Source organism: Mesoplodon mirus (genome assembly GCF_964341445.2).
Source record: "Mesoplodon mirus genome assembly, chromosome: 2".
NCBI lineage: Eukaryota > Metazoa > Chordata > Mammalia > Artiodactyla > Ziphiidae > Mesoplodon > Mesoplodon mirus.
This window is the reverse complement of record NC_138977.1, coordinates 57,168,178-57,194,925: the sequence shown is the minus strand read 5'-3', so window position 1 is coordinate 57,194,925 and position 26,748 is coordinate 57,168,178. Positions and strand designations below refer to the sequence as shown.

General features: G+C 44.4%; 1 protein-coding gene across 1 annotated transcript in view; it reads right to left on the bottom strand.

Annotated features, from left to right (window-relative positions):
* The window catches only part of STOX1 (storkhead box 1), a 51,208-nt gene that overhangs the window by 3,202 nt on the left and 21,258 nt on the right, over positions 1-26,748 (bottom strand). Inside the window, exons 2-3 of the mRNA XM_082630591.1 lie at positions 4,190-4,342; positions 476-2,831 (exon numbers count right to left, since the gene is read on the bottom strand). Of these exons, the coding sequence (XP_082486717.1) occupies positions 476-2,831; positions 4,190-4,342 (2,509 nt within the window). The remainder of the gene's footprint in view (positions 1-475; positions 2,832-4,189; positions 4,343-26,748) is intronic.

The following is a 26,748-nucleotide window of genomic DNA, read 5'->3' as shown; positions in this document are numbered from 1 at the left end:
AAAAACCAAAACAAACAAACAAAAAAACTACTTTTCAGTACTTCTTAAATGTTCTATTATGACCAAATTACTTTTATATTCTGAACAGTGTTATTTAAACAAACTGGCATGGAAAATATTAGTGGAAAGTAGCCACATCTCTATCTCAACCTGTGTAGAACCAGGAATATAAGTGAAAACTTTCCAACCTTCAGTTCAGGAAGTGCTTGGTTTATGGTAGTCCCTTCCTATTTTTAGAAATAATTCAAGATTTAGTAGTAGGGGAACAGTCAAATCTTGGTTCACATTAAAAATGAACTCTATCCTATTATACAAGAGATTTCATTGTAACTTCATACAATTTATTCAGTAAAGGCTGGTAGACTTGTATCATTATAAAAAATTTATTCAGGAGTCTCCCACAAGGTAACTCAGTATGCCCTTGATTTTAGTAATTCCTGTGGGATAGTGGCCAATCACTTTTATGTGCACTTACCGTGGAGAATCTATTCCACTATCTCCTGCCATGCTCTGATTTTCTGTTCCTTCCAAGTGACCATGTTCAGGTTGGACGTCCTGAGCCAACACTGGCATATGCGAAGTGTTGAACAGTTCTAACTTGTGTGTGAACTGTTTTCTCATTTCCTGATTCTGAGCACTCTGACTCCAGGTGGCTGGTTTCTTTCCTGTGTCACCAACAGGGTCTGGTAGGGTTTCAGCCTCCAAAGCACCTTTCCTTGTGCTGTAGTAATCAAATATACTTCCATCAGCAGGTGCTGAGGCCTGTACACATTTAGCTACACTGGGTTCCTTTTCATAGTCAGAACCAGACTGGATCCCTAAATTGAGGACACAGTTTTCAGCAGAGAGATTAGGTTTTTGGCCTTCACCAGGATTAGTAAGCAACCCAGTGGGCTTGTAATGTTCATTTCCTTTAAGCACCAGAGGCTCAAACCTCTGTATGTTGCTATTGTACTCAGTCAGAGACCTTTCAGTCACCTTTCGTTTTCCTAAATGATTCCACTTGTTTCCCCCTGGAAAGGAAAATTGAATGTGGCCAGGCAGCATTTGAATTAAGTCCTCATTCTCAGAAAAGTCATCCTCATCTAGATACAATGAACTGCAGGCCCCATCCTCATCATCTGCTTCATTCTGATACAAGGCCTGGTCATCATTAGAAAGTCCTTCATTTTCTAGACTCACAGTCTCTGCTTCCTGGATAAACGCCTTTCTCATCAGAGTTTCCTCTGAGTCTCTGTCTTGTCTCTCAGGTTGTCTCAAATGGTTTGCACCAACTGGGTAATCCAAAAGACCAAGATTTTGGAACTGGTGTATTGTTTCATCAACTAATCTACAAGCAGAGGATGCTTGGTCTAAAGAAGAGGAACCTCGTGATGGCAGGACATGCTGTGTTTCTTTTGTCTCTTCTAATGTGTCAAAATGAGAGTAACTTTTCCTCGAGACTTCAGGGATTGCCTCATTTTCTCCACCATACACATCACATCTCAACGTGCTTTCCCTGAAGGAACAGCATTTACTATCATTTTGTAAAACACCACATTGAGAGTAATTGAAGAGGTTATCTCTAAAGTCATCACTGATAGGTTTGACAGTAGAGTGATTCACATAAATGGATTCTGCTCTCAGTTTATCATTACATTGTTCACTGTATGACTGTTTGGCTTCACTCTCAAAGATTCTTGAGGAATCCAAAGACCTTGCCCTTTGGAAAGGCTTTCCCTTTGGTCCAGTCTGACTGGGTTTCAGCTCACTGATCTGGATGTTGTGCTCTTTGGTTATTGGGCTCCTTCGGTTAGAGAAACCCTGGAAAGGATTACTGATTCGCTTTTTGTAAATCAAATGGGAACCTAGCACTGATGGATTCTCACCAAGTGGTTTCTGAAGTTCTACTTCATTTGGGCTTTTAATTCCAGGCGTGGGCTGTGTAGCAGGGAGCTTGGGGTGTTTCTCCAGCCTAATGCTTCCTGGCTGAGGCCCACTTCCCTGACTCCTGGCTTTGTCTCTATCTCTATGTGAATGGCCCTGCCTTCGAGGCTTTACAGACCGGCCCTGACTTTTCTTAACTCCCACTTTTAAAGGATACTTATGCCTGAGTGTCAGCGTATAAGTGGAAGTGCCCTGGCTATTATATTTTTTCTGTTCTTCGTATTTTTGCATTATGACAGTATGTTTGATCAAGTTGTCAACAGTCAAAATGGGATTAATTCGTTTGATTATCTCATGTTCAATGTCTCGAGGGATATTGTCCAAGTTATCTTCATCTCGGACGGGCCATTCTTCTGGTGGGAACTGGGCAGAGAAACTGCTGTGCTCTGTTCTGGACTTCTCCTTTCTGGATATACTGCGCCAGAAGAGGCTAAAGCCAAATTTCTTGGCTTTTTCTCTGTCTTTTGTGAATGGTAAAGGTTTGGCGCTGTCACAGACATGATTCTCTTCAGACACTGAAACTGTTCGATTCTGTACCAAAGGTTTGGATTCCCCAAGACCTTTCCGGCATTTTCTAGTCACTTCTGCAGCAGTTGGTGGTTCCTGTATATACTGAGTGCACACATCATGGAAACACTGGCAAGAATGACAATGGGATATGGGGGCCGCATTTTCTTTGGCTAAGTCTGCACAGCTTTCCATGTTCACCAGGTATGTAATGGAAGTTGGCATCCGGGGACTTTCATCTGATAGGACTCTCTTATTTTCTTGGGGGGTTGTATTTGTAATGAAGTAAGTCTGAGGAGTAACTATGAAGTATCCTTCTCCAGTGTGATAAATCTTCCTTTCTTTAATGAGAGTTCCCAGAGTGGTATAGAGAATATCTTGAGATGGAATTGCAATGCCTAAAACAAATAAGCACTTTACACTGATACGTTCTGAATAAGAAACATTTTAATGAGTGAAATCAGTAACTCAGAAATGACCACACATTTGCTTGATGAACCCAGAGCTAATTGTAACACAATTAATATATATAATTAAAATGTCAAAGAAGCATTAACAATAATCATAATTCAACTGAATAATAGGAATATAATTTCATCTACACAAAGACATATGGCTAGGTTACCGGTTAAGCAAAGAAAAAAAATCTGTTCACTCAAACACAAACACCAAGTTATACAACCTCATTATAAATTTAAATTTTGACTAAGGAAAGCCTTCTTGAAAGCGAACATGGAAGTTTTTGAAAACCACAGTCTCATAGCTTAAACCTCAGTAAGAATCTAAAGAGAAAATGAAAATCAGTCTGTGCTTGGGTGAGGGCAAACTACCTAACATCTGAATTATGATGGTTTTTCAAACAGAGAAGGTAACAATTTTAAAAGAAATTCCCTTTCTGAATAGCAGGGTTCAAAATTATATTCATATTATGAAAACAATGTTAAAAATGTGTAACACAAAATACATCAATATGTTAATATTGGTTTCCTTTGAGTAGTGGTACTATAAGTGATTACTCTTCTATATTTTCTGGATTTTTCTACAATAAGCATATCTTATAATGGGAAAAATTAAAAATACTCTTCTACATTCATGCACTGGGATATCATGCAGCTATGAAAAGAATGAGATAGATCGATATATGCTTATACGGAAAGATCTCAAAAACATGCCTTTAAGTTAAAAAAAGGAAAGGTGCAGAGAGAATGTATAGAATGATCCAACTTATTTAAAAAGGATACATATATTCAAATATAACTTATGAACATGTCCACGAGAAACTATAAACGATAGAAGATGTCACCTCTGGGAAGTGGCAATTTAAGAATAGGAGGCAGGGACTTCCCTGGTGGTCCAGTGGTTAAGACTTGCATGCTTCCACTACAGGGGGGGCTTCCACTTTAGGGGGCATGGGTTTAATCCCTCGTTGGGGAGCTAAGATCCCACACACCGAGGGGCACAGTCAAAAAATAAAGGAGGCAGGGGAGAAACTGAATCATCATTTTTTCTTTTGCACTCCTTTCTACAGAGTCTGACTTAATTATTACCATAAACATTATTTTTGAAAAAGTTCATCTGGAAAATAAAAGAAATACTCATAAACTTGCTGATGCAGACCTTTTTCCACCAGGGCTCTAATACAAGGTTCTATAATAGAAAAAAAATTAGATATTGCCCAGTTTATGTGTTTAAGATGATTTATAAATAGAAACCAAACACATACAATGAACTAATAGAGAAAAACTTGTTACTCTACCTGGGTAATGTTTCACCAAATGTTCCAATAGTGATTCCTGTGTTACTACAATCTGAGCGGCATTCATATCAGATACAGCACAGCAAAGAACTTCAGCCAAAGGTATAAACTGAGATTGAGCTATTGGATTCATTTGCACTGGAAAGACATCACCTAAATTGGAGATTTGAAAAAACAAACAAAAAAAAGGGTGATAAATTTGATATAGTAGAAAATATTTGGAATTAGTGAATCAAGAATAGTTAGAAAGACTGAATATCAAGTGGAATTGCTTTTCTTTCATCAGTCGTTACTCAATCTGTTAACATTATATGCACAATGATAGAAACTACAGAAGGAAATGGCTTAGTTTATGATCTCTACTTTTAAGAAGTCTAATATTTGTCACTATTTTATAAGCAAGAGATAATAAGTTTCTATATGAAAGGCTCAAAGTGCTATTGGAGTTCAAGTCAGACAATGTTTATATGGCAATTCACATCTTTCAAAGCATTTTTTCATATTAGCTACCTGAGATAGGCACAGATAGGATTATTATTTCTTTATTTAAAATATATATAGCCATAGGAAGTTCAAGTAATTGTCCCAATCCTAAAAGAAAGTAAAGTGACAGAAATAGGTCTTCTGACTCCTAATCCAGTATTTTTGTCATTCCACACTTTCCTGATTGTAATGAGTAGGAAGATCTGAAGAGGGAAAAGGCAGAAGTGATTTACAGTTTTCAAGAATACATGGAACGAAATCATGGAAGGAGGGAATCACAAGATATATAAGAGCATGGAGAGAGTTATCCTGGTTGGGTAGAGTTTAAGGGTTATATCAGACCAAAATAGAAGATAAGACTGGAAATGGAAGCTAGACTGTATTATCTTTCCTCTTTGCCAACATATAAAATTGTTCTTCTTAACCTGCCATTAATCAGGTTGAGTTTTAGATTCTGCTGGGTATCCAAGGGAACCCCTCAATTGGAAATGAAGGACTAGGACTCAGGAAAGTGATTTGGGAATCAACCAATAAAGATGAGAGCTGAAGATAAGGAGTGAAATTAGGTAATTCCCTGGTAGTTCAGTGGTTAGGACTCCGTGCTCTCACTGCCGAGGGCCCAGGTTCAATCCCTGGTCGGAGAACTAAGATCACAAGCTGCACAGCACAGCCAAAAAATAAAAAAAGATAAGGTGTGAAATTAATTCTTTTATTAGAAGAGTAAAGAAGAGAGCCAAGGAACACTTAACTGAGAGACTACCTACGTTTAAGATGTAGTAGAAATAGGAACCCACAAAAGAGAGAAGGCACGGTGATGAGGGTAGGAGGGAGAGAAGCAAGATTATGAGGAAAAAAGACGTCAAAATGAATAGCAGGGACTTCCCTGGTGGTCCAGTGGTTAAGACTCTGTGGTCTCAATGCAGGGGGCCCGGGTTCGATCCCTGGTCAGAGAACTAGATCCCACACGCATGTCTCAACTAAGAGTTTGCATGCTACAACTAAAGACCCCACACGCTGCAACGAAGATCCCACGTGCCACAACTAGGAGCCAACGCAGCCAAATAAATAATAAAAAACATTTTTAAAAATGAAGAGCAAATTAACAGTGACAAATGCTTGAAAGAGATCAAAAAGGTTGAGGGGAGGAGAAGAGGCAACTGGATTACTTGATTGGAACAAGGTGACCATTGGTGACTTTCTAGAGAACTGTTTTCATGGGAAGGAACAGAAATTAAATATCAGATTGGGGAATTCCCTGGCAGTCCAGTGGTTAGGACTCTGTGCTTTCGTTGCCGAGGGTGCGGGTTCAATCCCTGGTCGGGGAACTAAGATCCCACAAGCCACGTGGTGTGAAGTCCAAAAAAAAAATAAATAGAAGTCAGATTGAAGGGAAGGGACTTGGTGAGAAAAAAGTGAAGTTAATGGGTCTTCCTTCTGGAGCAGGGTTTGTCACCTTTGGTACTTTGGACGTTTGGGGCCAGATAAAGGGTGACCAACCATCCCAGTATGCCCAGGAATGAGGGGTTTCCTGGGACACAGGACTTTCAGTGCTATAACCAGAAAGTTGAAGGCAAACTGGGACGGTTGGTCACGATAGCCAGAGAATTATTTGTTGTGAGGGCTGTCTTGTGCACTGCACGATGGTCAGTAGCATCCTTGGCCTCCAGATGCCAGGAACATCTCCCACAGCTGCAGCAACCAAAAATATCTCCAGATGCTGCCAAATGTCCCTGAAAGGAAGGGGTTGGGGGTCAAAATTGCCTCAACAGTAAACCATGGTTCTATACTATTTGTTGGAAAAATCTGATTGTGAAAGAGGAGAAACAGAACACAAACCAGAAAAAAGTAGGATCAAGTGAATGTGAATGTGTATGCTGTGATTTTCTTAAAAGAACATGTTTGCACATTTGGATACAAAAAGGAAGGGTTTAGTGGAGATGATGGAAATGATTCTGTGAGAAGGAAGACCAGTAAGACAGCAAGATCCTAAAGGAAGGGAAAAGGAAAGTGTATAAAAGGAACAGGTAGGGACTTCCCTGGTGGCACAGTGGTTAAGAATCCGCCTGCCAATGCAGGGGACACGGGTTCGAGCCCTGGGCCAGGAAGATCCCACATGCCATGGAGCAACTAAGCCCGTGCGCCACAACTACTGAGCCCGCGTGCCTAGAGCCCACGCTCCGCAACATGAGAAGCCATCGCAATGAGAAGCCCGTGCACTGCAACGAAGAGTAGCCCGTGCTCCGCTCGCTGCAACTAGAGAAAGCCCGAGTGCAGCAACGAAGACCCAACTCAGCCAAAAATTAATTAATTAAAAAATAAATAAAAGGCACTGGTAAAAGAACTATCGTTAGAAATGAGAAGGATATTACTTCATCTGAAACTTGAGAAAATAGAGGGTGGCAGAAGACCAGAAATATATTGAGGCATAGAAGGAAAAAAATATTAGCACAGCAAAGTCATCTGATCTCTGTAAAGTTAGACAGAAAGAAAATAGCAATGGGAGGAGAAAAACTGGGAATGAGGAGGTGAAGAGTAGAAAGGGAGTTTGAGGGGTCATTCTCAGAGCACCCTAGGAAATTTTAAAATGAATACAAAGATTATGAAGGAGCCCTGAGTCTAAAGGTCACTTAAGTGTGGTTTCTGGCAGATGAAGCAATCTGGAATTGAAAAAAGATGGGAGTCAGGGAGGCCAGCAGGGCTAAAACTTTAATGTGCATGTGAGAATCACCGGGCGATTGTGGTAGTGTATAGATTCTGACCCAGAAGATCTGAAAATGAGCTTATGATTCTGCATTTCTAACAACCTCCCAGTTGATGTTCATATGCTGCAGGTCTGAGGACCGCTCTTTGGAGACGTTAGGGTGTTAATGACAGCAGTGTTAAAGTAGCTAACCATTGAACAAATAAATATGGTCCTGGAGCTGCATGGGAGTCAACTGTAGCCAGAGGCAAGCCAAAGAATCTAGAAAACTTGGCTGTACCCTGCATTTGACTCTCCAGTGAGAGTGAGGAAACCAATACATTGCACTGGTTGTTAAGGAGGAAGGAAGGTGATGAGGACTGGCCAGGGGTAAAGGGTTGTAGTCAAAGCTGGTAAGGGGCTCACAGTACTTCTGGTATCTGCATGAAAGATAAAGGACTGCCATCAGGAAAGTGATAAGCAGTTTGCTGTTAAAGATCACATTGGTCTGTTTCCTTGTTTACTTAAGCTTCTCTATTTGGCAGGCTGGGGCATTTTTGACCTTGGACGGTCACAACACAGGGCAGAATTGCTGTCTGCTTTGTCAGCCAAGGGGAGGATCTCCTCTTGGCCTGCTTGCTGCTGTCCCATTGGGTGATGCTAAGATACCTACAGCATTCTGAGAAACTAGCAATGAATGACTAATCAATTAGCACTTCAAAGGGCGGTGATAAGAGATGATGCTATGAAACTTAATGTCCAAGAAGAGCAGTTAACTGACCTAAAACTCAAAATCCTCCTAGAAACTCCACCTCTGAGCTAAGGGTAATAAGCCTTTCTCCCTATCTTCATTCCCTTTGCTTTTCCTTTTACCCTCCGCATCTGAGACTTACTTTCTTCTCTTTCATCTCCCTCCTCAACCTGACAAAATATAGAATTAGAGTACAATTTCACATATTTTTATGCTTCTTAAACATAACTCTATGTGCTTAATTTATAACAAACTTATATAACTCTCTTCCCCATTTTCCAAGACAGTCTAAGTGACTTTTTTCTTGTATGTAATCTTAAATGGATTACCTGCCCCACTTCATATGGACTTAGAAGTCCTTAATTCAAAAAGGAGGGAAAAGTTCTTCTCTCCTAGAAAGATAAAGGCTAGAGTATTGGAGAAGTAGACAGCAAAACCTAAAAAGGATTTGCTCAGCCACACAATACACACTCAAGCCTCACTGCATCCCTAGCCTAAACCCAGTCACTTTGAACTTTGAGATTGGCGTGCAGTGCAGGGGGGAGGACCAGAGACATTAAAATAAAGAGATGAGTGGCTAGAAAGTCAGTACATGTCTGATGTCCCTGCTGTGCCCCCTGCCAGTGGCTGCCCATTTCTGTGCAAATGAAACAAGGAAGCTGTACTAGGGTCCAGTAAGGGGTCTCCACTGTGCCTTTGGGTCAGACCTAAAACAGCCCATTTTCTAGTTCAATCCTTAAGCTTAGTAGCAGGCTCAGTAGCTGTGGCGCACGGGCTTAGTTGCTCCACGGAATGTGGGATCTTCTTGGACCAGGGCTCAAACCCGTGTCCCCTGCATTGGCAGGTGGATTCTTAACCACTGTGCCACCAGGGAAGTCCCTGCCTTTTTCTTTTTAAAACTAATATAATTATATGTCAACTGCCTTGTAGAGAACATGCTAAATAGCATGTAACCTCTGCTTTGGAGCTCCCTCTAGACAAAGGCTAGAGAAAGTTTCTCAGTACATTTCCCCTTCACAGCCGTTGCTAAGATACATCTTTAGGTGCATAAATCATCAAGAGTTTTTTGTGCAGGAAAGCAGAGTGAACCCTGACACAGGAACATTTGTGACAGATGCAGGAATCATTTTCCAGCTGCAGCCATAGTTTGCTTCACTTACTCTTGCACTTGTGTTTCTGGAATGCAATGACTCTTACAGAGTTTTCCACCAAAAATTAACTTCCTGTGTAGAAGACCCCCCTTATAAATGTAATTAGATTTCACAATAAGAGAAGGCCAGCCCTTTGGCTTTATCCTCAACTACCTCAGAGTAACTGAAGGCTGGACTTAAGAGTCCAGGCCTGCTGTGGACCTCTGACCCTTGAGCTGGAGCAGGGATCAGAAGGCTAGGAGAGGCTGTGGGCCAGAGTAAACAGTTCACAACAATGTTCTCTGTGTTTACACAGTCTTGCACTCTTGGGTGCTGCGGAAATGGGAGAAGTGTTTAGCCAAAAGGCTGGTTTCACAAAAAATAACCAATGAAGTAGAACCATACAGATTAGCACCTGCTACATTTAATGCTACCTTTTCTGCAAAGGACATTTTTATTGCTACCTTGTTGTATTCCCAAAGGATTTAGTTGGTATATAAATTTAAAAAATTTTTCCAAGTTATAATAATGAGGCAAATTATATGAGTTTGAAAACAATTATTCTTTAAAAGTCCACTTTTTTAGGGAAGAAAAAATGCAAGGCAAATTAAATGTATGTAGCATGTAGATAAAATGAAAATATGGAGCTCTCAACTATCAAAAGCAGATGACATCCAGTAAAGTCTGGGGCAGGCTCCTCATGGCTTGGGATCCTAAAACTGTGACTAGAATCAGCTTCCTGTGTGATGGACATAAATTCATATAATCCCAGGCAATCAACTCCTGCTCCCTGGTGCCTAACAACAGTGGTCTAGAAAGCCCCTGGCCATTAGGAGCAGAACCCTGGGAGTGTGGCTTGTTCCCGGAGCTGGTGACAATAGCTCAGCAATAGTCCGCTGCAATCAAAAGCCTCATCAAAATTCTAAGAAAAAGAAGGTGGTTTCTTTATGTCAGGACACAAAGGCCTCCACCATATGCCTCAGGTTGAAGGCCTCTAGAATACTATCCTGGCTGTTTTCTAACAGCAAAGAGAAGTGGCTGAAGGAGCTATTTCCTGGACAATTCATGAGGCATGAATACTCATGCCCCAGTGTAAAAACAGCAAGAGGTACATTCATGACAAATACAGACACAGCAAGATTGCCTTTCACCAGACCCAGATAAGGCAGCTGGAGTAGAACAAGCAAACCCTCCCCAGAAGCTATGGTACTGGAGAAGTCTTCAACAAGGGACACAGGACTCCTAAATCTGTCAGTTACAGATAATCAGTTGGAAGTTTTAATAAAGTTAAAACAAGCCTAAACTTTACACTTTCCAAGTGAGAAAGGCAGAACCAAAATCAAGATACAAGTTGCTGGTCCCAAACCTGCATTTGCTTTGTTCACTGAAAAAAATCTCTGAAGTAAAAGCATCTTTATCAAAATTGAATGTGTTTATTTTGATATCTGAATGCTCTAGTTAAATTTTAGGGACAAAATTAGTTTTCCATAAACACTTTATCTTTAGGGGAAAAAAATTAACTACCATGCAGTATTTACATTTATCTTAGGCTTTTAATTAAGGCACCTAAACAAATTCCAAGAGGGCCTCCTCATGGAATCTAAACTCTGACATTTTAATTTGGGGTGCTTGAATTTGATTTTAAGGTCCATAAGAAACTGTGCTACCAAATATGCAAAAGAGAGGAAATATTTCTTTGGAAATTTGGAAAGGATTCACATCAGAACTATTCTGTGTCACACTAAAACATGAATCTGCCATAAAATTAAATTCCAGGCAAAACTAATCCTAACATTATTTCATATATAAAACACAAAATAAACATGTTTAGTCCCTATACAAGTGTGTTTATGGACTCTTCTAGGCAGTCTGCCAGAAATTCATGCATTATTGACCTTCAAACGGTTTAACTGATCCGCTCAAATTCAGCTAATTACCCAGACACATGAAATCTGAGAGCATCTTTTTGGGCGCCTGTATTGAATCACAGTGTGGGAAAAGCATCTTCTACGTGCTTTAGAGATGACAATAGAGCATGAATAAAACAGCCTGCAGATACAGTCAAGTTTAATAAAAAAGGATGTTTTGTCCTAAGTAATCCAAGAAGCTTCCTTGATTTTAAACTGCACTTTTATCCAGTACAGAATTTCCAAATTTCTTTAACATTAAAATTAATCCTGAGCTTTTAAAAAATGAAAAGTACTCTGTAACAATGTGTCTCATCCGAGATTAGATGCTGTGCAAAAATTTCCATGACTTTAAATAATTAGATCTGTTGTGTTAAAACCTTAAATAGGTTCAGAAAATCAAACAAAATGGGAACAAAAAGAAGAAAGGTTTCAGGCCAGCAAAGCCAAGCCCCTCTCCATGTCTGCCTTTTATTTTAGTAAAATAAAAGAATGCAAACACTTTCCTCCACATTTAGAAACAAAAGAGTACGAAGACTCAGAAACTGGCTGTAGATCTAAGGGTAGTCGGGTTATCTACCATGGAAGCTGAAATTCCTTCTCCAGCATGGTGATGTTTATTTTGGAGCCCCAGACAAATGGCTCCCCTTCTGGGAAATGCCCTCTGTTGAAAAGCTACAGGCTTCCCAGAGAAGGCTGGGCTGTTCACCAGCAGGAACCCTTAGTGCTATCTTTAATAACAGCACTTCAACCTGTCAGGATTAGTAAATGAGAGTTCCCTTTATTTCAAGTGATATATCCACTAATATTGGCCAGCAGTTGAGTTGCAAAGGTCTTGGGCCATTTATGAAGGAGACCTCAGAATCTGGTTGTCACAGCGCACAGATATGCTTGAAAAGACACATAGTTGGCCCTATCAGGGAGCCCTTTGAGCCTCCAGCAGCCTTTCGCCATAGAGATACAGGGATGCCTGGCTGGGAGGGAAGGATGTGAATGACTCAAATCAACTGATCTTTTTTAAAAAATGCTAAAAACTAATTCACACACAGCCCCAAAGTCCTCAGCCCACTGGTGCCCCTTCCTAACCTCTATTCCCTTCACAGCTTCCACTTTGGATATGTTAATGACTTTACTCAGGTGTGTTAGTTTTCTAAGGCTGTCAAAATAAACAAGCGGCTTAAAACAACACAAATTTATTATCTCACAGCCTAGAGGTCAGAAGTCTGATGGGCTCCACTGGTTCCTCTGCTCGGGGACTCAGGGCCTAGGCTCTAATTGGAGGGGAGAATCTGCTTCCATGCTTACTCATGTTTTTGGCAGAATTCAGTTCCTTGTGGTTGTAGGACTGAGGACTGGGGTCCCTGTTCCTTTGATGGCGCCTCTCTCAGCAACTTAAAGCCACCGGCATTTCTTGTCATGTTGCCCCCTTCATCTTCTAGACAGCATGGAGTCTTTTTCATACTTCATTTCTCTCTGACTTGCCCTTCTGTTGCTTTGCTTCTGCTTCCAGCCAGAGAAAGTTCTCTGCTTTTAAGGGCTCATGTGATTAGATTGGGCCTACCCATATAATCCAGGATAATCTCCCTAAAGTCCATAACCTAATTACATCTGCAAAGTCCCTTTTGCCATATTAGGTAACATATTCATAGGTTCCAGGGATTCGGATGTGGACATCTCTGGGGGCCCATTCTGCCTACCACAGCAGGCTGGGGACAAGAAAAGGCTGAGGAGAGAAGCACAAGTTGTAAACTTCTGCAGTCCCTGTATCCCCTTAAAAATGGCTGTACAGGGCTTCCCTGGTGGCGCAGTGGTTGAGAGTCCACCTGCCGATGCAGGGGACTCGGGTTCGTGCCCCAGTCGGGGAGGATCCCACATGCCGCGGAGCGGCTGGGCCCGTGAGCCACGGCCGCTGGGCCTGTGCGTCCGGAGCCTGTGCTCCGCAACGGGAGGGGCCACAACAGTGAGAGGCCCGCATACCACAAAATAAATAAATAAATAAATAAATAAATAAATAAATAAATAAATAAGAAAAGGGCCCCAAAGGCCAAATGTTTGAGAAATGAGGCTTGGAGTCACAGGAGCATTGTTAAAGGCTCTGAGAATTGTAACAGAAAACCTAGCTTATTTAACCCAGCGTTTCCCCATCATATTTGGCAACAATCCCTTTTCTCCCATACCTATTATTACCCTTCAGCTGTGACTTCTCTCCATTCAGACTGGCCTCTCCCTGAATAGTCTGTACTTTCCCGTCTCTACGACCTTGTCCCCACTTCCTCCACCTAAAGCACTCTTCCCCGCACCTCAGTGTTTCAAACTCCTGTCACAAAGACGGGCTCAGTGTTGACTGACTCTCCCATGAATTGTTCTCTAAACCTGTCAGTTGGAGATACAGTCTCCTTCCTACACGGACCACTTAAGAAAAATTTAACGAGTGACTACCACAGTGTAGCATCAGGCACTCATAATACAGATATTGTAATAGCACAGCCCTTCAATCATTCCTTATCTTAGCAAATATTTATTGAGTACCTACTCTATGCCAGTTAGTGGGGATACGACAGTGAACAGGATACAGTCCTCGCCCTCAGGGGGGCTCCCGTTCTAGAGGAAGAGCAGTGGTTGGAGGCAATCATAACCCAGTATGAGGGCTATAACTGGTAGGACAGGGACTCAGTATTCCTGGTCCCACTCAGAAGTTCGTGGATGCCTGGGCACGACCATCATAAGGAAGATGAACCAGACTTGTCCCTATGGGGCCTCGGGGTACCTAAGGCCGCATGGGATAAGAAAGAGAGCCCTGGAATTGGTCGGGCAGACCTGGGCTCAAATCTTCCACTTCCACTTACTGACTGTGTGCCCTCTTCGAGTATTCACTAGTGACTGTTCAACATGAACAACAGTATTTGGTTCAAATGTTATTGTGGGAAAACATCCATAAGTACCTGGAATAATATTTGACACACATCAGTCCTACCGATATTAGCACTCTTTAACATCTCTTCCCAAATTGGGGATATTAAACTTGATCGTCCCTCGTTCCATGTCATTATTAGTACTTGGAGGACTTCTTGGAGGGCGCTAGTTCTGCACATGGATGGATTTCTTAGCCAATCCTGACTCTTCTTTTCCCAACTTCCATAGCCTATTTGATCAGACACCAGTCCTGACCATGACCTTCTCCCCACCTGGGAGAAAACAATTTATGTAGGTAAGGCCTACTGCTAGCCCTGTTTTCTTCCATTCAGTAGTACTGTACTGTGATCCCTTGTGGCAGAAATTGTAGGTTGGCACATTCAACCCACATTTCCAGTCATCTTTTTCTTTGCCTTCCTCTAGTGCGGAGGCAGGAAAGCATATTACTTTAATTTCCCAGCCTCACTTAAAACTAGTGGGCATGTGACATCATCATGGAGGTCAACGAGATACAGGCAGCCAGCTACCAGTGCCAGAAGAAGAGGCCTCACGAAGAAAAGGCCCTTCCCTCATATTTTACCTTTTCATTCTTGACTCTTTCTTCCAGCCTGGATCCTGAAGAGACTGCAGCCACCTTGTGACCATGAGGTGACAAGCATGATGTCAAAAGACCACCCACTAAAGAAGTCAAAGCAGAAAAAAAGAAAGAGCCCTGGTGTCTGACAGCCTTGCTGAGCGACTGTGCTGGCCCCCGGGGGCTGCCTACCTCCAAACTTCTTGTGATGACGCAAATCTACCCCTTATTTGTTCATGCCATTTCTAGAGGGTTTTCTATAATCTGCAACACATGTCTAACCAATATACTTAGTCAAGTATTGAGAGAGACATTCATTTCCTCCTATTTTCTGCTGTGTGCAAAATGTTTGTCTTGCCGAGGGCCTGATTAAGCTTCTGGATTTTATACCAGCCGGATGCTTTTATTTCAACAGCTTAACTGCTGTGAAGCTAGAATGTCACACTGATGGATATTTACAGAAAAGGTGTCAGGGCCCCTGCTGCTTTTCCCTTATCACGTCAAGTCGGGGACATACCATGAGAAGAAAGAGATGCAGAAGCTTTAGCTAGTTTTGCTAATTTTTAATTGGGGCAATCTGTACTAAAAAGGTTACAGTGGCACTCTCCTCTAGATGAGAAAGGATATCCTTATTGCATGTAGAAATCACAGAGAGGAAGATAAGAACTGTCACAGCTGTTACGGCTCATCTCAAAATGGGTATCTACAGTCACAGCCCTAAGAACGGGATGCTGTTCAATCTCTCCTGAAAGGAAGTCTTGTGAAATAGAGCCAGTAAGTCAATGTCACTGTTAACATCAATGTAAGATTAACTCAAGATTTAAAGAGGCAAATAATGAATAACCCCCACTTATATTTGAGGGGTGAATAATCCCTGTCATTTGTTGAAGAAAGTTGTCTTCGGTCCTGAAAGTGCCTGGACCCACTCAGGTCCCAGGTCTTTGTGGCTGGGTCTGCATGGTGGTGGATTAAGTCCAGCAGAGGCCTCCCGCTCCAAAGAGGACCGGGCTATGTGGTGTGAAGGGAGCTGGGACAGGGCTCTACTTTGCAACATGAGATAAACACACACAATGCTACCTTTTACCCACCCCCCCACACTTTACAAAAAAGCATCACAAACATCACAGCCTTACCTGCTCCTCTCCTACTGAAGGAGGTGAGGGTTGGGTGACTCAGAAAAATGAACAGGATCTGCCCAGAATCCAGGGAGGCTTATCAGTGTCCACAGGTGCTTCGCCAGGCCCCCCAGCAGGCTGCTCTGCCTGGGTCAGCCACCCTCTCTCCCACCAAATCTGGAAAGCATCAGTGAGTTTCTGCATCAACACTCTCTTTCACTTCTCCCAGACTGTCTGCTATGCTCCTCCACCTGCTTTCAAGTTGACTACAGACTATCTTTTGGACCCCTGAAATATTAACTTTTAAAAGATAAAAGCCACTCTGGGGATACAACTCACATAAATGTATTGTACTAAGAAGCACTTCTAGGCTGTTAGAAACTTTAAAAGACATAAACTTTTTGATTTTAAGATTGTGAATTTCCTTTTCTTCAGCACCGAAAGCTTCATCACATCTGGGCAGATGTGACTGCACTTCAGCGGGACTTTAGCATATTTCTACAAGGTCATTGCCTTAGGAACGAAATGTAAGGGTCACCACCCTGAGAAATCTTAAAAGAGGCCGTAGGTCTTGCTCACTATGATCTTTACATGTGAGGGTCATCTGGTCACTGCTTCTAGGAGCTGACCACCTACTTCTCACTAAGCCATCCATTACTGCACCTTTGACCCAAGGCAGCCAGACGGTTTCTCAGATTACGTTCTGGGAGAAAGAGTGTGGCCTCGTGCACATCGTGTGGTGAGGCTGTCCAGGCAGAAGCAACTAGGGTCCATCTGCAGAGGTTACCTGACCCCCCCCTTTGCCTTCCATACAGACATGGCCCCCTAACCCCAAGCAGAACAAGTGCACATGCTCCCTCTTCCTCGCTCTCTTGGGTTTCAGCCCAGAAAAGGGGCTCCACCATATCTTTTATTTTTTACTTTATTTATTTATTTTTGTGTGTGTGTGCCCGGCCCCCAGCCCCAGAAGCCCCACCCCTCCGCAACCCATCGGCCAGGGATTCAGGACCTCACTCCAGCAAAGACCCCAATCAGGAGGCTCCTGGCAACTTTCAGGACCTCTGGACCCTTCGGGCTTTCTGATCAGAGGGGGAGGAGACTGAGGGTGGGAGGGGGACAGGAGGCTGCCAGAGCTCAGCCAGTTACCAGCAGTAGCACATGCCACCTCGAGCCTGGGTCCCCCTGGGTCCCCCTGGGTCCCCCTGGGCCCCTGGGAGAGGGAGGGGCCCTGGGGGATGGTATTTGTAGCTCCTGGCATCAGGCTGGCCCCCCCTCCCCAGCTTCGGGAAGGAACAGATTCTTCCTCCCTCCTCTCTCCAGAGGAAGGGGCTTTTATCAACATACCTTTTAAATACACTTGCTTCCTAGCTTATTGCTTCCCCAGCCCCCTCACCTTCCTTTTTAGGAATCTAACACTGACATCCTCTGTTTACTCAAGAAATATCCTCTCCCCCAAGTGCTGCACACAAAGTACTCCCACTACCCACATGCGGAAGGTTTCCTCAACGCTTGTTTACTCACCGACCCTCTTGCCCAAGCTGCCTCCTCCCTTTCTCGCTGCCGCCTCACGCTTTAGCCTGGCAGCCCAAGGCATGGTGCTGAAGCTCACATGGCAGGAGAGCAAAGCCAGGTCTTGTGGAATTGCCTGGAGCAGCACAAACCGCTGGGTCTTGGGAGTGGTGCATCCGTCCTGCTCCCAACGTGGTCCAGTGGAGCAAACTGTTAGCAAAAGAAGCTGAATCTCTGACTTTGAAGAGTTGGGGCTTTCTGGATAAAGGATGCTGAAAACTTGGGATCCTCAGCAAGGTTAACTCCCAACTGTATAGTGAGATGACTCTAGAGAGATTTACCTAACTCTGATGGTGTGTTTACATTTCAAGGGAAAATGAGGCCCAAGACCTTGGAGTCAGCTCTAAGTCATAAAAACTGGAGTCACCAGGGTTGTTCTGGCTCCTGCAGAGATGTATTTATATTCCAGAAGGTTAGAGGAAGAACCCAGGATCCTTCCATCCTGTCTCCATGCAACAAAGGTTTTTCTCCCTCTTTCTGGGAGAGAAGGAAGTGGGTGCCTCTTTCTCCTGCACATAAGCAAAGAAAATTCACTTTTCTCCACCCCTCACCTATGGAGTATCTGACACCCCTGCTGGAGATTTTTCTATCTGGCTTTCATCGCATCGCCCAGGTAAGCACTGGGGCAAGGGGTACTGATGCAGTTATAATTACTTACGTAATATTATTATTATTTTTAAATTATTGCATAAATAATATCTAACCCGTCTGATCTAGAATATCTATGTGCATTGAGAATGAAATTAATAAAGATGAATAGTAAAGGCCCAACAATTCTGGTAGCAAGGATGATGGGATCCTGTGTGTCTCATGGTTTACTGGGAGACAAATGAGAGCCCTGAGGCTGGTTAGCAGGATGTGAAGAAGATCCATGGGAACCAGAAGCAGGTCTGTTGAAAGGATTAGGAAGTTTGTTAGCCCGCGTGTTAGGAGATAGGCTTGAAAAACGGCAGCCTAATGGCACTTTGGGATTTTGCTCTCTCCTCTGACTGGACCCTGCAATTCTTAAAGGTGGACTCTAGGTGGGACAAGAGAAGCTTAGGCTGCTCTCTCCCACAGGGGAGAGGAGGGAGGTGATTAGCTCCACAGCCAGAGCAAGTCTAGGAGGACCACCCAGCTAAGCTGCCCAGTACCACAGGGACAGAGTCTGGATTGCTATCTTGAAGACACTTCTCTGCTCCCCTCCGATCCTTAGCTCCTTTTCTACCCCAGCTGATCTTCCTGTTTCAGAAGGCACTACATGAGTCCCTTTACACAGGGGGAAATGGGAGTGGATGGGGGACTGGCATATTGAGAGCTCTATTGGATACCAGCACCACGTAGCCATGTGGGGAGGGGACACGGGATGAATGGAGATACTGAGGAATACAGAGCAAAACCTTGGTGAGTGAGCAGAAAAGTCCTGGAGCCTTCTCACATAGGCCAAAGGGGCAAAAGGAGAGCTCTGTTCTAAAATGCCACCTGGGGACTTCCCTGGTGGCCCACTGGTTAAGAATCTGCCTTCCAATGCAGGGGACCCAGGTTCGAGCCCTGGTCGGGGAACTAAGATCCCACATGCCACGGAGCAACTAAGCCCGTGCGCCACAACTAGAGAGCCCACACGCTACAGAGAAGCCCGCGCACCGCAACGAAGAGCCTGTGTGCCATAACTAAGACCAAATGCAGCCAAATAAATAAATAAATAAAATGCCACCCTGCAGCCTGCAGTTTGCCTCCCGTCTGCATTCCCCACTAGCTGTGAGGAAACAGCTTCTCCCTGCAGCTGTGACTTTTATCCCTGTAAATGCTGACTTTAACGGCTAGGAGTTTGTGCAAAACTTTGCAGTGGGGAAAAAAGAGTTTAAAAATGGCTTTGCGTTGGTTTCTGTGCTGCTGCATCTGAATGTATGGCAGAAATTGATCTGGATGTTATATGTTTGTCATAAGTGCTTGAGAGGGATCATCTCCTCTCAATCAGAGAAAGATGCAAAAAGAAGTGTTAATGGGATTCCCTTGTTTTTTGCCACCTGTAGCTGAAACAGATGCCTCTTAACCCAGAGGTTCTGGCAATGAGGAGAAAGCTGCTGGCTTCTTACCATCAAACTGGAGGTCGGAAATCTTAATGGACTCTAGGTATGGCAGACAGAACAAGTCCCTGTACTGGATTTTGGCTATGATGCTTGCTTTAGGAAAGGTAGTATGCCAAGAGAGTAGGAGAAGGGAGACAGTTTCCAGATTAAGGTACACTTAATGGTTCCCTTTTTTTTTTTTTTTTTTTTTTTGCAGCACGTGGACCTCTCACCGTTGCGGCTTCTCCTGTTACGGAGCACAGGCTCCAGACGCGCAGGCTCAGTGGCCATGGCTCACAGGCCTAGCCGCTCCGCGGCATGTGGGATCCTCCCAGACCGGGGCACGAACCCGTGTGCCCCGCATCGGCAGGCGGACCCTCAACCACTGCACCATCAGGGAAGCCTGATACATGCCTTTTTGAAAAGTGGCTTTTAAGCTTGCTCATGAGCTCTTGAGGAAATCAATCACCCATTTGTGTATCATGAAGTTGTGGGTCAACTCTGTGACTGACAGGTGAAAGGAGCTTTAAAAAAAAGTCCTTGCAAGAAAAGCCCTGCTAGCCAAGCAGCATTTTAGCTTTGTACAAGAAAGGGGCAGCTATCCCCCCCTCTGCCACCCCAAGCAAGGAAAAGCTGCTGGTTTGGGGAGGGGTCAGAGGGAATCATGGATTCACAAGGTTTCCCTCAATTGCCTGGGCCAGGCTCACTGAATGAAGCCTGTTGTGGTTTCAAGCTCTGCTGAGCTGAAAACAAGTGTGGTCTCCCTGCTCCGTGAGCAGAACTCGGACTCTGAAACTGTTGAAAGACACCCTCTTGTGGGGCTGTGAGCTGTGGAAATGGACCATGAATGCTGGTGGACCTGTCTGCACAGCACACAGAAGGCTATGGAAAGGCCTGTCCTCTGAAGAGGTCACTGCCGATCAGGAAAAGCCCGACTCTTTCCTGGTGGGGCTCCTAGGGAAGCTGCAAGACGAGGAAGGTCAGATCACAAGAAGCGCGGCCCATCCACCCCCTTGGGAAGATCTCACTGCTGTTGGCTTTTTGGGTTTGGTCTTTCTGATTTTTGCTGTCAGGGTGATTTGTGCCTTTTCTGGTTCAGGCAGAGGTCACTACCAATCAGCTGCTGGTCTGACTCACCTTTCTCCTTACACCTCAGTAAGGCAGCTTGACTCTTCAATGCAGCGTTCACCAGGGAGGGCTGATCCTCTCTCTAAGGGCGGGGGCCGTATAGATCGATTTCAAAATTTTTTTTTAATTCAAAAACTCTGCCCCGACCATTCTTCTGGACATAATGTATCTTCCTCTCTGTCCCCTAACAATAACCCCAGGTCAGCTTGCCTGAAAAGGGTCTTAGGAGATTTAGATTTAATAATTAAGTCTGTGTGAATTGTGTGAAAACGTTCTGTGAGGAGGCTTTCTGCCTCTCTTGCACCCACCCTCCTGGAGGAAAGGTCTGGGTGAGAGAGGAAGAGGATGGAAGAAACCTGTGAAATTACAGTAATGAGACACACTGATTTTGTAACAATGGAAGGGAAAAAAAAAAAAAGCAAGGGAAGGGAAAACTTTAGACCCCGGAGGATGCGGGGTGGGGGCAGGGATTACCAATCTCTGTTTTTCAGAATCTGTTCCTGGAGCCCTCCTCCCGGAAGGAGGCCACCCCTCGCTGCTCTCCCGACCAGCTGCCCTGCACCCCCTTTCCTACCCACCCTCCTTGCTGCTATGAACACTCCCAAATTCCAGCTGACCGCTGCCTGACACTGACCAGACAGGAGGGGACGGGCCCGGCTCCTGTGCTTACATGAAGAACACCTCCAGATGTCACCTGCACCGCAGGGACAGATGAACTGGTGGCATGAGCAAGCAGGACTGCTTGAAACTGCACTGACTGAACACTGAACTGACCTGAATTATTTGGGCTGAAGTGCAGAGTGCCCAGACTTATCAACTGGTGGGAGGTCGGAGGCCCCAGTAGGCATACTGCCCACTTGTGCCGCCTAACTGATGTATAGCCTCACTTGGGGGCCCTAATAATTGTAAACTCTTTCTTTCCAGGGGTGCCATGTGTGCCCTCTGGGGCTGTATGCATGAAATGCAGGCATTAAACTTGTCTCTGGTAAAAACACTGACTTACATTTGGAGACGGTTATCAGAAACTTTCAAGCGTTTAAGGAAATACCCCAGGGACTTCCCTGGAGGTCCAGTGGTTAAGACTCCTCGTTTCCAATGCAGGGGGTGTGGGTTTGATCCCTGTTTGCGGAACTAAGATCCCACATGCCACATGGCCAAAAAAAAAAAAGATGCTCTTTAAGGAAATACCCCAGTAGGCCAAGTAGCCCTCAGACATGTACTCTGTGGGAAGCTTACCTACAATGTGAGCTGTTCCATTAGTAAAATGGTACGAAATTTATCCTCACTTAAGCTGATGTGATTCATGACCCTGCCTCAGCCTCAAAGGCATTCAGGGCAGCTGCAACTCACTGGGGCCAGTTATATGGATGATAGAATTTGCCACAGATTTCTTTCTTGTAGGTCATGGCAAAGTCTGTGCTAAGTATTAATATATCCAGCTCTAGGCAACGTTAGTACAGAAACCTGAGGAAGCCACCACACATTCTAAGGTAGACCTTTATGGTAAATGAGATACATTCAACTGACTAAAACCAGGAGGAGCCTTGGAGGCTGAGACTAAGACCAATACAATGGGACTGACCTCATTCTGCCCTCGGGAGTCCTGCTGGGTAAGTGCTGTTTAAGACAAACCCAGGGACTTCCCCAGTGGTGCAGTGGTTAAGAATCCGCCTGCCAATGCAAGGGACGCGGGTTCGAGCCATGGTCTGGGAAGATCCCACGTGCCCCAGAGCAACTAAGCCGTGCACAACTACTGAGCCTGCGCTCTAGAGCCCACGAGCCACAACTACTGAAGCCTGCGCGCCTAGAGCCTGTGCTCCGCAACAAGAGAAGCCACCGCGATGAGAAGCCCGCGCACCACAACGAAGAGTAGCCCCCACTCACCACAACTAGAGAAAGCCCGCACACAGCAACGAAGACCCAACACAGCCAAAAATAAATAAAGTTATATAAGACAAACCCAATGGACTTAGTCCTAGCTCCCACTGGTCAGATTAAAACAAAATGACCAATGGAGTGGCATGTTATGGGACAATTTACCAGTAGCCAACTATGGAGAAACACAAGAGGTGGAAACGTTGGGTAGAGAGAAAATAGTTTTGTGTTTCTGCAGAGTTGGGTTTTTTAAAATAAATTTTCTGAAAACTTGGGATCCTGGGCTAAGAGCAAGTCTTACAAAATTAATTTGCAACTATACAGACAGTGAACTCCACAGATTCACCCAACTCTGGAGGTATGTGTTTATATTTCAAGGGAAAATGAGGCCCAGGACCTTGGAGACATCTCCAGTCAAAAAACTGGAGCTTGGGCTTCCCTGGTGGCACAGTGGTTGAAAGTCCGCCTGCCGATGCAGGGGACACAGGTTCGTGCCCCGGTCCGGGAAGATCCCACATGCCGTGGAGCGGCTAGGCCCGTGAGCCATGGTCGCTGAGCCTGCGCGACCAGAGCCTGTCCTCCGCAACGGGAGAGGCCACAACAGTGAGAGGCCCGTGTACCGCACACACACACAAAAAAACTGGAGCTTATCTGACTGCTGGAAAGATGTGTTTACATTGCAAAAAGTTAGAGAACCCAGAGTGCTTTCCATCCTGTCTCCAAATAGCAAAGGTTTTTCTCCTTTCAGGAAGGGAAGGAGGGGCAATTAACTTCTGTGTATAAGCAGGGAAAATCAATTTTTCTCACTCCCACACCTATGGAATGTGCAGCCACTTGTGTGGGAGGTTTTTCCAACTGCTTCTCATGGAGTTGCCCCAGGACTGATGTAGTTGTTATATAAGTAATAATTAACCTGGTTCCACTTCAGGATGTCAGTGTGAAGAACTCCATGGACCACTTCCTAGCAAAACAAAGCTGGTGGAAACCATAAAACACTATTCAAAGTCTCTGGAAATTCTTCTAAGGGCATGCACCAAACAAGGAAACATTCATTCAAGAAAACCTAGTAAAACTTGCTAAGAGAATTGAGAGTCTGTGGCAATTGGACCACCACCTTCTCCCTCCCCCATGTGTCCCTCCACTTCAGCTCAGCTTGATGAAAGTCCCACTTCAGGCAAATATGGCCAAGAAGTCAGGGCTCCCTCTCCTCAGCTCCCAATCAAGGTTTACCATATCTCGCTGGAAGGGATAAGCTGCCAGCATTTTCCATCCCCTCCAACTCCAAGCCGAAGAGGCTAAATTTAAATTCCTGGTGAGTGTGGCTGAGAGATTTGGGGTTCCCTTCCTCTACCCAGTCTGTACCCACCCAGTCCTGACTCTAGCCCAGGAACATCAGCCCAAGAATTCTGGGACTCCAGCCACCTTCACCCCAGCTCACTCACAGGGCACAGGTTCCACCCTGGGAAAGCAAGCTGGTCTTCTCCTTGTGCCCAGTGCCCAGAGCAGTGGGTCATTTTGTCCGGGGGGGAGAGGCAGTCCATAAGAAAAAGTTTCAAAGCACTTCCCAAAGGAATGGACCTTATTTGAAAAGTGTGTAGGAAAGTTCAAGCCTAAAGGCACTCCTAAAGACAGCTCCTCTTAAGAATAATGAGCTAGGGGGCTTCCCTGGTGGCTCAGTTAGTAAGAATTCACCTGCCAGTGCAGGGGACATGGGTTCGAGCCCTGGGCCGGGAAGATCCCACATGCTGCAGAGCAACTAAGCTCATGCACCACAACTACTGAGCCTGCGCTCTAGAGCCCATGAGCCACAACTACTGAGCCCACGGGCCACAACTACTGAAGCCCACATGCCTAGAGCCTGTGCTCCGTGACAACAGAAGCCACCGCAATGAGAAACCCATGCACCGCAACGAAGAGTAGCCCCCGCTCGCTGCAACTAGAGAAAGCCCACGTGCAGCAACGAAGACCCAACACAGCCAAAAATAGATAAATTAAAAAAAAACACATTTAAAATAATAATAATAATGAGCTAGGGCTTCCCAGGTGGCGCAGTGGTTAAGAATCCACCTGCCAATGCAGGGGACATGGGTTTGAGCCCTGGTCCGGGAAGATCCCACATGCCTCGGAACAACTAAGCCCATGCACCACAGCTACTGAGCCTGTGCTCTAGAGCCCGCGAGCCACAAATACTGAACCTGCGTGCCACAGCTACTGAAGCCTGCGCAACTAGAGCCCGTGCTCTGCAGCAAGAGAAGCCACCACAATGAGAAGCCCGCGCACCACAATGAAGAGTAGCCCCCGCTCGCCACAACTAGAGAAAGCCCATGTGCAGCAATGAAGACCCAGTGCAGCCATAAACAAACAAACAAACAAATAAATAAATAACGTTTAAAAAAAAAAAGACTCCACACTGCCACTGCAGGGGGTATCAGTTTGATCCCTGGTTAGGGAACTAAGATCCCACATGCCACATGGCACAGCCAAGAAAAAAGAGTGGTGTAATACCAAATGAAGCAGATAACTAAGAGATCAGGACAAAAGACAAACAGAGCCCTGCTAAAACCACTGTCATCCCAGGGTGACTATGTGCATGACCAAGGCTGCACTCTCTGAGAAGCAATATCAAAGGCTTCATGCTGCAGGGGAAATAGACATTGCTAATATAGCCTAGTCAAGTCACAAAAGCAAACACAAGTCCAGAAGAGGGGAAAGAGGAATCTGTATCCTGAGTTGCTATATTACCTAAAAGGTCCAATTTTCAACATCACAAGACATGCCAAGAACCAGGAACCCATGACCCATATGCAAGGAAAAAGTAGAAACAGAAACTGCCTATGAAAGCGACCGGAGATCAAATTAAAGATGTCAAAGTAGCCATTATATGTTCTAAGAACTAAAGGAAACCATGCTTAAAGAAATAAAGTATGAAGACAATGTCTTGCTGAATAGAGACTATTGATAAAGAGAAACTAAAAACTAAATGAAAATCCTGGAGTTTAAAAGTACAATAATTGGGGCTTCCCTGGTGGCGCAGTGGTTAAGAATCCACCTGCCAATGCAGGGGACACAAGTTCGAGCCCTGGTCAGGGAAGATCCCACATGCTGCGGAGGAACTAAGCCCAAGCGCCACAACTACTGAGCCTGCACTCTAGAGCCCATGAGCCACAACTACCAAAGCCTACACGCCTAGAGCCCGTGCTCCGCAGCAAGAGAAGCCACCGCAATAAGCCCATGCACCGCAACGAAGAGTAGCCCCCGCTCGCTACAACTAGAGAAAGCCCACACGCAGCAACAAAGACCCAACGCAGCCAAAAATTAATTAATTAATTAATTAATTAATTTTAAAAGTACAATAATCAAAATTTTAAATTCATTAGAGGAGCTCAATAGTAGATTTGAACTGGCAGAAGAATCAGTGAACCTGAGGTTAGATCAATAGAGATTACATAAACATTCCTAAAACAGAAAACAAAATGAAGAAAAATGAACAGAGCCTCAGAGAAATGTAAGACCCCTTTAAAGCCATCAGTCTATGTGTAAGGAGGAATACCAAAAGGATAGGAGAAAAAGAAAGGGGCAAAAAAAAAAAAAATTTGAATAGTAGTAAAATCTTCCCAAATTTGCTGAGAAATAATCTATACATCCAAGAAGCTCAAAGAACTTCAAGTAGGATAATTCTACACACAGACACATCAGAAAGAAAAACAGTGAAAGCCAAAGACAAAAACAAAATCATGAAAGCAACGAGAAAAAAAAAAATCCATCACATACAAGGGAGCCCCAAATAGATTAACAGTTGAGTTCTCACCAGAAACAACATAGGCCAGAAAGCAGTGTGATAACATATTTAAAGTGATGAAAGAATAACCTGTCTTTGACCCAGAATACCACGTGTGCATTCTAGATAAAATTAATAAAGATGAATATTAAAAAACCAACAATGCTCTAATCAAAAGATTTTAAAATTTAATGACTTTTTACTGCCACAGTTGGAGGACAATTACATTAGAAAGTGAGTTAAGACCCACATGATTAAGTTTACTAATGGCGCAGTCAAAGGTCCTAGAATGTTGAGGCTCCCTCTTCCATCCTTTTTGCAAGGATGGAGTTGCGTTTGACTTCGTGTGGAAACGTGTTCCCCCTTATCATATCACAGAAAGATATTTGGTCTTTGTCCCCAGTTCCTGGCACAGAGCTCCTAAAACCTGTGGAACTTCCTGAGTGATAAAGGTAATTGGCAGGCCCCTAGATAGCCTCAGGCTGGAGGCTGGCTGCCAGGAAGACCATGCCCTGATTAGAAGCCTGGAACTTTTCAGCCCCCCTCCCCAACCTCTGGGGGTGGGTAAAGAGCTGGAGAGTGCATTGATCACCAATGGCCAATAATTT